Raw genomic sequence first — 14,062 nt, forward strand, 5'->3', positions numbered from 1 at the left:
ATACAGGATAGGGACCGAACGACAATGCTTACCACATTAGGATCAGTGGAACTGTGATGTCGGATAATAGCAGTGCAAACGGTGTGATAGCACTGTGGCAACCGATGTCGTTGCTCTAAGCTTCCTATTGCGAATCATGCTGACCAGACCGCGTGGTCTTAGTGCAAGATTGCTCCTGAGGTGATGGAAGGAAACATTTGCGTATAAAAATGGAGGTAACTTCCGCTCTACCACTTTCTGCAGAATGAAGCCGTCCTCGATCAGCGAACGAATCGGACTGGAGAGCGGCTCGCCAAACAATTTATAAACTCAGGCGCCACCTCCTATTTTGCTTCCACAGTTAGGAAATATGTTCCCTTAGCTAACGAGACTGGGGTGGGGCGGAACCACTGCTGCAGTCTCAGCCCGGAGGTGCGGTGCGGTGCGGCCTTTTGACTTTCAAGTTGGGACTCCTGTTCTCTGAATGAGGAAAGTATTATTGCACTTCCAACATGATGTCGTTCAAATGGCTCTAAGCTCTATTGGACTTAACATGTGAGGTCATTAGTCCCCTTGACTTAGAATTATTTAAACCTAACTAACGTAAGGACACCACACACATCCATGCCCGAGGCGTGATTCGAACCTCAGACCGTAGCAGGGGCGCCGTTCCGGACTGAAGCGCCTAGAACCGCTAGGCCACAGCGGCCGGAAACGTGGTGTGGCTTCAGCTTAAAATATTAAGTGTAACGGCGCAATTCCTTTAGAGAATTTCACCACTTGTGTATCCTAAATTAATTAAAATGGTGAATGTATAAATTACTTTGCCCTCTTCATTCGATAGTCTTCCACGCAAGGGGACCTTCAACTATGTTCAATGGCTGGGCAAAATTGTGTTAATTACGTTAATTTATTGATTTAGTTTTCTGACTTTCTAATTAATGATGCATCTCGTCTAAGACTGCTATCAATGAACTCAGAAGTTTGCAAGAAACCTCAGTCTGTGATTGAAACTACTGAATTAATTTTTCCCGGTTCTCTGCGATATGAAGTGGTCTGGACACTCGTGAGCGTGGCATGTGCATTACATAGCTTCGAAAAGTCTTCTTGTAACAAGTTCAACAAGTGTATGCAAACTTATAGAAAATGAGAAAATCAGTGGCTTTATGAAGAAACAAAAGCAATATATACATGACATAAAGGAAATAAAGCACATTTCAGTGAAACTTATCAAATTTTTACGTCTTACACTTACAAAACCCGTATATTCGATTATGTCAAAATAAGGTTGATTGACGTGTAATGTAAATGAATTTAAGAAGGAATCAATACTCCCTTATCATCCGTTCACAGTTTTCTGACTGCTACGCGGCCGTCGAGAGGTACAGTTTATTTTACATCCGGCAGCCGTGCACACAGTGCCGTTCGCCCGGCCGCTGAATAAGTCTGCGGCAGGCTCCGATCGCTCCATGACTCTCTTCGCTGTTCTTCGGATTGTCTGACAAGTGTACTATCGGTTTTAACCAAGATTTAAAGTAGGTTAGTTACGACCGGCCTTGGAAAAATTTCCTAGTAAACCAATGCGTCATTTTGTACTTCACCTCGTGTGTCAGTAGCATTCGCTCGAACAGCTGCACAGAAACTCGAACTGAAACCCTACAGAATAACGGCAGTGCATCGACTGACCAATTCAGATACTATTTATTGCTCGATATCTGCATAGCAGCTGACTGTTGCAGTCTCTGAATGACTGACACGTTGAACATAAAGTTGTTCAGTTATAAAAAACACCGCGTAGTACAGTCACAGACGTATTGGCAGTGTCTGCTCTTACTCTATCCACCAATGAATAACTGTTGGTTCCCTGAAAAACGTTTGCATTCCGATATCCACAGACAACTACAATACATGGTTTCCTGCTCACGTGTTTACACACCTCGCAGAGGCTCTTGGTGTAGCTCATGATTTTCACAATTATAGCGTCGGTTGTTCTGTGAGTTCATGTTCTCGAATAAAAACCTCCATTTTTCGCCAGAAAAAATTGCCTGTTAACATGCTTTTTGTAAAGCATTGCATGCACCATTACTTTACAAAATTTTTGTTTTCACAGTTACAGTTCCGGTCTTAACGACATTATCAAGTGATGTGCTGCATATGCTGAAGAACAAAGAACAGAGTGTATCACTAAAATGTTACTAAAATGTCATACATATTGCTGTAGTACATCACTTACACTATGGTTCAGTATATGCCAGACATTATAATCCTGTGACATGTACACATACCATCCTTTTTTTTTTTCTTTATTGAGTTTCGATTCCCCCCGAAGGGGGCGGCGGGCTGGCAGCAGCTTAGTATGCCGCTCTTCAGCCTACAGAATTTGTTTTAAAAAGATGAAGAACAAAGGGATGATGATGCTAAGAAAATACATATGAAGCAGACAGGTAAAATAATAGACAATTAAAAAACACGGCGACATACTGGTTTCTGTTCGCAAGAGACGTAAAATTCACACCCAGCGATAGCATGATTTCTGTTCGCAACACTTTGGAAAGACGAACAACATTGAACATTCACTTGAACACTGCACCAAAAAGTTGGCAAATATGACATACCACAGCCGAGGGCAGACGGGGGGAACATGGACAAATGATGGCAAAGAAAAAGGGGGGGGGGAAGGAGAGGAAACACGAAGGGACATATCATCATAATGCCTGATCCTTGTAACTGTAAGAATACAGCAACATCAAACGAGCGTAAGGTTGCGTACTTCATGAAAATGACATAAATTACATAAATATTGACACCATTAACACAAATCGTGATGAATCTCTGTTCTTGTACACGGCCTGCATATGAAATGAAGCAGTTGGCGTGGGGATACATTCAGAGGTCGTATTTTATTTTCTATTGTCGAAGGTAGTGCATTCGAGCGAGAACAATAGTAATCTTAGTGCAATAGCACGGTTTTACATTTTTTGACATAACACAACTTTATGTGTATTGATAGAGTCATACAACACAAAGAGACGAGATAGGAACAGCATTTATAGCACATTGATGTAAAGCGCAAATGTTATTCGTCCTAATGCACTTACAGCAGCTTAGGTGCTCATACAAGGATTGCAGTAGTAATATTTCATATTGCTGTACATGGATATACGTTGCATGACGGGCATACACTCCAATGCCATCGGCAAATACAGCGACAAGTTCGGAATCTCATTACAACAAAGAAACGCTGGGACAGGCGACAGGCCTTTATACAGCACAACGCCGCTCTCCCTGTAAACTCCTCCAACTACATGTCTGCTTTCTCATATAAATAACCAACCACATTTGTGTATCCTGACATTCACAAGCTGCTGCATACTGCTACAATCACAGTCTATTTTACAGAGATCCACAGCACCTCTGCATGATGGAAAGACTGAACATTCACAAAAGTATGCATGACGTTTACATTGAGGAAAATATTTCTGTTCCACCTACTTCACAGTAAAAGTTAATGTACATAATTGTAGCCAGTGGATCTGAAAGGGTTAAAATATTGCCGGATCTAAGGAACAGAAGATTTTTTGATAACTTCCAGTCTATTTTATGTGCTAACTGCAGAAGAATGTGGGCATAAAGATACATACTCTACCTTGTTTGACTTAGGTTTATTGCCCTAACGACTTGAACAGAAACGTACGTAGCTTGATTTCATAATATGTATGATACCTACAACGTTTGTTCTTTTATATGACAACAAGTAAACATCGCATGTAGTCTCGTACAGTTTACTCTATTTCTATTTTTATCTTTAGAGCGTTTTTGTCTTATGTAATCTAATTTAGCAGTTCTCCAAAACTACTGTTCAACCAGTTATATAAGTGCATCCCATATGGACTTCCCTCGTTAACATTCTAAGCACCAGGGAACTGCACGACTACATTTACGTATTACTTTTACATACAATGTGTTTCTCTTGCTGCACGTTGATACAAAGCCTTGTATTTAATGAGAAGTGTCTCGTTACATATTTTTATTTATTTATTTATTTATTTATTTATTTATTGTTCCGTGGGACCACATTTAGGAGAAGTCTCCATGGTCATGGAACGAGTCAATACATGAAATTATAACACGATTGTAGAAACAGATAAAATGAAATATAAGAAACATATTCAGGCGACAAGTCGTTAGTTTAAATAAAGAAATCAAAAATGTACACTGGAATTTGCTTAATTTTGTATCTCTTCCAGGAGCTCCTCGACAGAATAGAAGGAGTGAACCATGAGGAAACTCTTCAGTTTAGACTTAAAAGTGTTTGGGCTACTGCTAAGATTTTTGAGTTCTTGTGGTAGCTTATTGAAAATGGATGCAGCAGAATACTGCACTCCTTTCTGCACAAGAGTCAAGGAAGTGCATTCCACATGCAGATTTGATTTCTGCCGAGTATTAACTGAGTGAAAGCTGCTAACTCTTGGGAATAAGCTAATATTGCTAACAACAAACGACATTAAAGAAAATACATACTGTGAGGGCAATGTCAAAATTCCCAGACTATTGAATAGGGGTCGACAAGAGGTTTTCGAACTTACACCATACATAGCTCGAACAGCCCGTTTTTGAGCCAAAAATACCCTTTTTGAATCAGAAGAATTACCCCAAAAAATAATACCATATGACATAAGCGTATGAAAATATGCGAAGTATACTACTTTTCGTGTTGAAATGTCACTTATTTCAGATACTGTTCTAATGGTAAATAAAGCGGCATTTAGTTTCTGAACAAGATCCTGAACATGGGCTTTCCACAACAGCTTACTATCTATCTGTACGCCTAGGAACTTGAACTGTTCCGTCTCGCTTATAACATGCCCATCCTGTCTGATTAAAATGTCAGTTCTTGTTGAATTGTGGGTTAGAAACTGTAAAAACTGAGTCTTACTGTGATTTAGCATCAAATTATTTTCCACAAGCCACGAACTTATATCATGAACTACATTATTTGATAATGTTTCAATATTACACACAAGATCCTTCACTACCAAGGTGGTGTCATCAGCAAACAGAAATATTTTTGAATCACCTGTAATACTAGAAGGCATATCATTTACATAAATAAGGAACAGCAGTGGCCCCAGCACCGACCCTTGGGGAACGCCCCATTTAACAGTGCCCCATTGGGACTGAACATCATTACCACTCTCAATATTGCGGAGGATTACCTTCTGCTTTCTGTTCTTAAAGTCAGCAGTGCCGCACTTTGGCTTGTCCTGTTGGATCAATTCAAATGCAAGCATTTTTTGGCCTTAATATACTGTTTCACCAATTGCATGTGTACCTTATTTATTTTTTATTGTTATTTTGTCCCCTCTCGCCCAGTATGGGGGCGGAGGTCGGTGCTGTGCATTCAACCCACTTTATAGCCAAGGGACAATTACAACAGAGGTGAAACAAACGCTAGCAGAAAGGTGAGATACTTGTAAGTGAAATACAAATTTTTAAAGGTGAAACTGTTGAACGTTTTTGTATACACGGAACATGGCTTCCTGGTTTTGAATTTAAAACAGTAATAATAAAAAGGTAAAATGAAAAATAATGAGAGTACATTTAAAATAAGATGTAAGACACTGATCTCGTAAAGAAGCACACCACTGTCACTAAAACTGGAAAGACCTGTGCTGGGAAAGGTTGTCTGTAGCTGAAAGGAAGAAGGTTGGGCACTGAGAAGGGAACGAGAATGGGGGCGTAAAGAAGGGGGACTGATGCGAGGTCTTGGTGGAGCAAGAGTGGATGTTAGTAAGAGAGGAGCCATAATTTGAAAGGGAAAAAGGAAGTAGGGAATGAATAGGTGAAGGGGAAAAGGCGTAGGGAAATGTATGGAGGGAACTAAACGGGAGCAGTTATGAAGTAGAATTTATAATTGGCAGTCTGGACGGACTGCATGGTCTGGGGGAAGAATACGGTTGAACGGCTGTTCGGAGAGGATGTGGATGGTGTGGAGGCTTAGGGTTGGTGTAATATGTCGGTAGAGGCGCGGCTGTTGTTGAGAAGCTGTTCAACGAGGTTGAGCAGAGGTGGGAAGTTGATGAAACGGTAAAGGATCCACTGATGGACGGATGCAGGGATGTGAAGGGAGTTATAGTGGGGCACATATCCATCCAATATTTGCTTGGGAGAGAGTGGGTGGATGAAGGGTTTTGCGATGTACACGCATGTAAAGCGATGTCAAAGATTACTACTGCCATGCTTGTATGAATAGCAAAACTTCTGTAAGTCCTTTAGGACAAATAATATATGCACTTTTACGTTATTCTGCTGTAAATAAAATTCCTAACTCGTCACTTTGTACCCTATGACTGTCTCAATACATACAAAGCTGTATTTTGTTCAAAAAACCTAAAATCATACTACGGCCCTATGATTAAAATTGTTGTCGCTCGAAAGTACCATATTTCACAAGAGCAAAGAAAATACGACCTCTGCATGTATCTTCGCGTCAACTGCCCTAGATCATACGAGTATGGAAGCGGTGTACAAGATCACCTGTTCACCGGGATTCGTGTTAAGGATGACTACATTTGTAATATTTTATGTAATTTATAGCCTTTTCACGATGTACGCAGACTCGCGCTCGTTTAATGTTGTATTCTTACAATTATAAGGCTCAGATACGATGATGACATCTGTACATATCGGAGGATTTTAAAGCTTCACATGTGCTGAAGCACAGTGTAAGTGTTATGTAATTTCCACCAATTTGCAATATAGAGCAAACGTATGTAAGGCATGTTAATACCATTTTATTTGTACACTGTTCTTTATTTTTTAGTGTCTAGAGTACACCACTTAATAATGGCCTTAAGGCCGGATATACAGTTGTGAAAACAAAAGCTTTGGACAGCCAATGTCAGATAGAACATCGTTTAAAAAGTTCTAAATGACTGTAAACCACAGACATGGCAAGTTAATCAGTTACACTACCGATGTTCTGCTTCCAGGAATGCTTGAGTTGTATGGCTGTCGAAAGTTCGACGCATAAGACTTGTAAATTATGACGGCTTAGGAAGGCAGGATTACGGCCAAGGGGACGTGCCACTTTATCAAAGTTCCTAATCGTGCACCCACTACCACAAGTCCTATCAAAACGTTCTCTGTTTCTCATCACTCGTTCGCACCAAACCACTAGAAAAATGATGATAGGGTTGAATGATGATAACACTGTTTTAAGGAAAACTCGATTTATTGCTCTCCAGGCACAAGCACTATGCCCCTAGGTGGACTTATGTCACTCCCAATACAGTCACAATCACCCACTTAACACAGTTCTGTCTGAGTTTGCCACTGGTGTTCCGTACTTTAGGGTCGCCCATTTATTATGTAAGTAGCTTAGCGCTCGCTGCTTCGCTTACGGGGATTGTATGGTTTGTACAGATATTTTTTGCTTTTCTTTAATCGAATTTTTATGTTGTTCGCAGATTGCAACACCTAAGCTTTTCGCATTAATTAAATCCATAGAAACATGGTCTTTTCCGAATGTACTGCTGACAGAAGAAAAGGTTCTGGCAACTGATTTTGTTAGTCATCACTTTTGCGTTCTTGTATTAATATCTTCATAGTAACTTTCATCCCTTAACACATATTTCCTTACATCTAACCGAGAAGGTTAGTGAAACATTTTTCTTTTTATTTCTAACCGAGAAGCCAAATACCAATTTTCACATATGTAGCTTTAGTAACTGAATTACAATTTCTCTTCAAAAAATTTCAGTCACTATTTTACCCCCTTAGTGCTTGAATTTACCAAATTTCTGAAGCACACGTTCTTTATTTTGGACCGAGAATTCAAATACCAATTTTTGTAGTTCTAGATTCAAAACTGCCTCAACAGTAACATATTTTCAAAAAAACATTTCATCCGCTACTTTACCTCCTTCGGGATGGAATTTCAAACAATCCCTTACGAAACGGTACCTACAATATAGAACCAACACCTACGAATTTAAAGTTTCAGGTTTCCTAAAACATGTATTTATTTATTTGTAACCGAGAAATTTTGCTTTAAAAATACTTCGGTTGTTCTTTACTAATGACTTATTTTTCAAAAAACTTTCACTTAAATTTCCAAAAATGCTGAAACAAGTATTTCTTTATTTCTGATCGAGGACCTAAATATCAATTTTCGTAGGTCTAGCTTCAAAATTGCCTTAATAACGTGTTTCCAAAATACCTTTCTCCTTTTTTTTCACACCCTTAAAGACGAAATGTCGAGTAGTGCCTTCTTAAACGATGTCTCCGGTATAAGATCAACACCATATACAAATTTCAAGTTTCTGTCTTAGCGGCTAGGGCTTGGCGTTGATGAGTCAGTCGTCAGGACGTTTCCTGACCCCATTAGGTAGGAATATCGAATAATCCCTTATTAAACAATGTCTCTAGTATAAGGTCAACACTATCTCCAAATTTCAAGTTGTTGTATTACCCACTTGGGCTTGACGTTGATGAATCAGTCAGTCAGGACATTGCCTTTTATATGTACACAGATTATGAAATTTAATCTGATATTCAATTTAGACAATTTTATACGCTATCGCGCACGTCACGCGCCCGTAAGACCCGCTCGACGCGATAGCCAATGTACTGACTAATGCACACTCATTGAATGTAGAACGGGACATTCCCACGCCATCGGTGCTACTTCACCAGAGCGAAGTTCAGTAAGGGTGGATTCGATCTGTTAGGTGCAGGATCGATATCTAAACCCATACACTAGTCAAGCAGTAGTAACTGTATTGGCAGTAGATGGTCCACGGTTGCTTAAGGTCTGAATTTCAGATTGTACACGGTCCTCTAAGCAGATGCCGCTGACACAGCATCTCAGGTACTAAATGCCACAACCATTTTCTCAGAGTTGTTTTAAAGGCCGCTTCCTGACGTGTTTTATTTATTCGAAGATGAATCTGTGAGCCCGGCTATTACACAGTTCGAGTAACAAGCCTTGGGGGTGGTGCAGTGATGGGAGCTGCCCGCCTGCCTTCGGGGCTGCAGGCTCCTTCACAGCGTTGCAAGCAGCAAGCGCGTGCGCCATCCTGTACTCTGAAATGTGTCTCGCTGCGGCGAGCTGAAACTTCGCGACGTCTCTTTCTCTGAAATATACACTTCCCTTTCCTCTGGCGTAATTGTAGACCACAACAGCATGTTGGGAAAACGGTCAGTTATAGCAGCTGCACTGCATTGATGATGATGATGTCGTGTGACTGGGACCTCCCGTCCCCTCCCGTCGCCTGGTGTAAGTCTTTCGATTTGACGCGACTTCGGCGATTTGTGCGTCGATTGGGTTGAAATGATGATGATTAGAACAACACAACATCCAGTTCCTGAGCAGAGAAAATCTCCGACCCAGCCGTGAATCGAACCCGGGCCCTTAGGATTGACATTCTGGCGCGCTGACCACTCAGCTACAGGGGGCGGACTACTGCATTGATATTATCTGTTGCGCCATCCACTTTTCAACGTTTATAGCGGCCCTCTTCGCTATGAATAAGTTTGACTCAGAATTGCAACCCAGTATCTAAGCTTTTGTATGGGTAATCCGCCGATATTAGGGGTTTAAAATAAAAATCCCCTGGGAATATTACTTTATCAGCATAAAATCGTTATTGTGGCCCTAGAAAATGCATCTGACTTTGATAATTAAGTTCCACAGCTCCAGGCGTCCATCAGCTTCAGAGAATACTGACTGATAAAACTAACAGTAACAATTACCAGCCGTCTCAGTTCAACTGATGAGTGGAACTGAGACAGCTGGTAATTGTTATTAAAGAAAAAAACTACACATTCTGCGATTAACTGGAAATAAAAGTAAGCTTACTTTTCTTTCACTATATCTATGAAGAAAAAGACGAACTACCGAGCACAAAGAAAATGATGTATCCCATAATGGAAATTACAGTCACTGCACCTCGTAGAAATCTACACTGTGCAACACAATTAAAGGCTCACTTTTTCGGAACCCCACATTTATCTCCCCTTGAGACACTAAAGTTTCAAATTTGGGTCAAAACTGCCTACAGTGTTCCTCTGTAATGGCGCAAAAACGTGGCGCCCTGCGACGTCACTCTTGGGCACGGCGACGCTACGAACACCAATGTGCCGACACGTGCCAAAGAAAGGCCAGAAGCTCGTGTGAGTTGTAAGATGAGTTAATGATGTCAGACTGGAACCAAGTTTCACCACACTCCTCCCCAGCGACAAAGTGGAATGTCACAAGATGGGAAGGTTGTCGCCCCTCCCTCCTTACCCATATCTCATCCCTTCTCTTGGTGCCTCTGCGATGGAGGTCAGGAACGAAACGCCCAGCGTTGAAACCACGCGGTTCTCTTATGGGTGGACAAAGAAAACAGTTCAGACACACCGCAGCTCAGAATCGACACGAATAGGCTTCAAGCGTTGGCATAAACGGCGATAATGAAATCAACGGTTCCCTAGTGGCGTTGATTCCCACACTTTCTGCATTCGGAAACGACAGTTCGCAATGCGATGAGCAAACAGGCCGACGGTCACAACAGTCTTTGACACCACCAGACGATTCAGCCATTCTTTAAGGACACTTTGGGGCTGCAACTCCAAAAGCGTGTAATACGTATTATTTGTGGAGTAAATTCACGGACGTCCTGTAGAAACCTCTTCAAAGAACTGGGTATACTAACTACTGCCTCTCAGTGTATTTACTCATTAATGAAATTTGTCCTAAATAATATATCTCTTTTTCCAACAAACAGTTCAGTTCATACATACAATACCAGGAACAAAAATGATCTTGCACGAGGACTTAAAAGCACTTACTTTAGTTCAAAAAGGGGTCCACTACTCAGGAACACTCATCTTCAATAATTTGCCAGTAAACATAAAAAATTTAGTTACAAGTAAAGATCAGTTTAAAAGGAGCCTGAAAGACTTACTAGTGGCCAACTCCTTCTACTCCATTGACGAATTTTTTAATAGAGACAAATGATGTATTGTATATATTCATACTATTAGTATTGTTATTTCAGCTTAAAAAAAATAAATAAATTGACATGTTCCACATCCACGAGGATCTCCTCAGCACGGATCTATGGAACGAAAAACTAATCTAATCTAAATCTAATCTGGGCGCGATCTCACCCATTTGGTATGTAGCACAATCGCAATTTTTGCTCTGGTACGCAGGATGAAACAACTAGGGACCTTTCAAAACCATTCGACGAGGAACAGCAAGCGGCGTTTATGCTTTCTCGATCCTCCTTTTCGCGCCCTGTTGGGGTGCAACATTGACACGTGCATGATGAAAACGGTAAAGGGCGCCCCTTAGACCCTCCAGTTCGAGAACACCCTCAGTACCACCCTCATACCTTTGTTCAGCACTTTAAAAGTGTTCATGTAGCGAGACAGCGATTCACGGATTCCCAGGCGTTAGTGTCACAGGAATCCCTTTCGATATCCTTCAGATTCTGCCTGTGGACAGCAGGTGCTAGCTCAACTACATACCACCACTTAGCTCAGGGTCATTGAAATGGTTGCCTGTCACATCGGTGCATAGGAATCAGTGAACGACTCTCTCTTTACAGGAACATTATGAAAGTGCCAAACAAAAGTGACCACCGGCCACCGAGCGTGTTTCCCAATTAGGGAGAGCTTGCACGCCCGCTCCGCCCCCGCCCCGAGCCCCCCTTTCATGCTTAACGCTGAAGTTTCCCAGCATCATCCTTCATGTGGTAAGGATTAACGACACTCCAAACTCTTTGACTACGAGTTTTCAGTCAACGTTTCTACAAAAGCCTTCAAACCTCTTGTTAGATGTCAAACTGAAGGGAAATGTCGCACATGTGCTATTTCCGATCACAGAGAGGGCTGTTCTCGATTTCCACGTCACATCGCACCGCCAATTGTTTTAAGACATCTTGAAGCAGCCAATCGCTGACAATATGGATACAGAGCGCGTGATGGAGGCATGAAGGCCAACGGTTTCTTACATTTCTTATCTCCATAAGATTTAGTTTCTTTCTCTCATATACAACGAGACGGAAACTCTACATACAGTTGTGTGTTGCTTGCAGATCTGAAGTTCACAAACTATTGCACGTGGCTTACCTGAAGAGTGTTATACTGGCATCCAGTGTGTTTATAGAGAGGTCTGCTCTTCTGGTCACGCTCGCAGCTTACTTTCTGGGTGGGAAAATTGCCGGACCCGAGCAGGTATGACCGCCCGTTTTAGCTCCGAATTACTTCGAATACTTCTGCCTGCAAGAACCTGCATTTCTTCTCGTATGTTTCAGATTTTCGCAATCTCTCAGTTCTACAACGTGCTCAACTCGTCTCTGGCCCTGTGGGTGCCACTCAGTATGTCTGCTCTGCAGGAGGCACGTGTGTCCGCCCATCGTATTCAGGTAAGCGCAGGCCACGTGTCTGCGAGCTCCCCTCAACACTTACCAGCATCCCTAGCATACCGAATTTCTGTTCGTTAGATGCTAAGGCATACATGCGATTCTCTCCAGCACTGACAGACGTGATAATGACTGATTGTCATGGTAACAAACTGCAAACATTCTAGAATACGACACAAGAGAAAGGAATAGTGCTTGTGAGCCAAAGTCTTCACTAATCAGTGTTGAATATAGTTCTTATGCATAGGTCCACGCTCCGAGGATACACACAGTAATTTATTCATGACATACATACTGTATATTGCCTGACATATGAAATGCAAAATCGTGGAAGCTTCGTCGGTATAAATAACATTGATGGCTTTAGGAATGATAAGGTTAGATAGTTTAAGTTTCAGACGAACCGTAAATAGAAATGGCTTTGTGACAGTTTTGGGGCTTTCCTATTTTGTAGAAATTCTCAGCTTTGACAAAAACTGATGAACTGTGATTCACAAACTTAGTACATATAGATTCACTGATGGAATAATATCCTCTGACAGTTAAAAGTTCCTCTTTTGTATTGCCACTTGAGGCACTTCAAATACGTCACGCCTGTCTAACTTTTATGCCAGTTTTATTAGGAGAAAATATCTGGAAAATATTCATCTCGTCTCTCAAGCTATTTATAGTATTTTTCATTTCCTGCCATTGCACAAGAAATATATCCATTTGCTGTTCATGCTGTCAGCAAATCATTGTAAAATTTTCCATTACAACGAACTACAGCACCCATCCCTCGACTAACATAATTTGTAGGTAAGTTGTTTAGTTCCGCTACAGTGTCTAAACTGTTGCCATCACCTCAACAAAACTCATCCCCCCATTGTAATCGGTGTCACCTACAGAGAATTTACAACTTTTTCTGGAGAATTTTTTCATATAACTGGTTCCATTAAGAGGTCTATGCCGGGAACTATTTCTCATTTTATTTGTGTCGTAGCAACCTACACATGTCACTCCAGGACCTAGCCTCTGTAATACAGTCCTTTTCCTGTGTCTTGGCACAATTCTTCTTTGAGTGCGTGAAGACGTATTCTCTTAATCTCCTAGAAGTAAGCATTACTAACTGCATTAAGGATTGAACTCTCTTCGAAAAGGGAAGCAGGCTTCTATCCTGTTCAATGGATGTCTCCCAGCCATCCGGGAGCGTGAATTCTAGGCTTTCTCTTTTTTTTGCCAAGGTCTCTACCACATTATTAAGGAGTCTTGGAAACTCATCCTTTAGTAATGATGAACCGCCACCACTGGCAGTTTCTTCTGAGTATCCCAATTTTCATTTCTAGCAACATTTTGTTTGTAACTATAATACCCATTTCAAATAAAATATCACTACAGAAGTCGCTTTAAAACAGCATTTCGGAACATGTACGAGAAACGAATAAATGTGAACAAAATCTGACATACAATTATCTACAATGAACTATTCTCTTAACACTTTCACTCACGCCTACAGCAGGCCATTAAGTGAGCTACACAAGCAAACCCTTTCAACGAAGAAGAGGTTTCATACCTAGACACAAGTGCTTAACAACAAAGTACCACTGTTGTAAGGTATGAAACCAATCCTTGTAGTGCACTAGTCTCTCTAGAACACTGCATTCCTGTTTGAGAGTAATGCCAAGAAT

The 14,062-nt window shown here is 41.1% G+C and overlaps 1 protein-coding gene across 2 annotated transcripts in view; it reads left to right on the plus strand.

The window, feature by feature from the left end:
• Window positions 1-14,062, plus strand: part of LOC124594746 (ATP-binding cassette sub-family C member 4-like) — a 193,379-nt gene that overhangs the window by 63,257 nt on the left and 116,060 nt on the right. For both annotated transcript variants that reach the window (XM_047133125.1, XM_047133124.1), the window contains exons 8-9: window positions 12,069-12,207; window positions 12,288-12,398. In XM_047133125.1, coding sequence (XP_046989081.1) covers window positions 12,069-12,207; window positions 12,288-12,398 — 250 coding nt within the window. The remainder of the gene's footprint in view (window positions 1-12,068; window positions 12,208-12,287; window positions 12,399-14,062) is intronic.

Source organism: Schistocerca americana, chromosome 2 (genome assembly GCF_021461395.2).
Source record: "Schistocerca americana isolate TAMUIC-IGC-003095 chromosome 2, iqSchAmer2.1, whole genome shotgun sequence".
Taxonomy (NCBI): domain Eukaryota; kingdom Metazoa; phylum Arthropoda; class Insecta; order Orthoptera; family Acrididae; genus Schistocerca; species Schistocerca americana.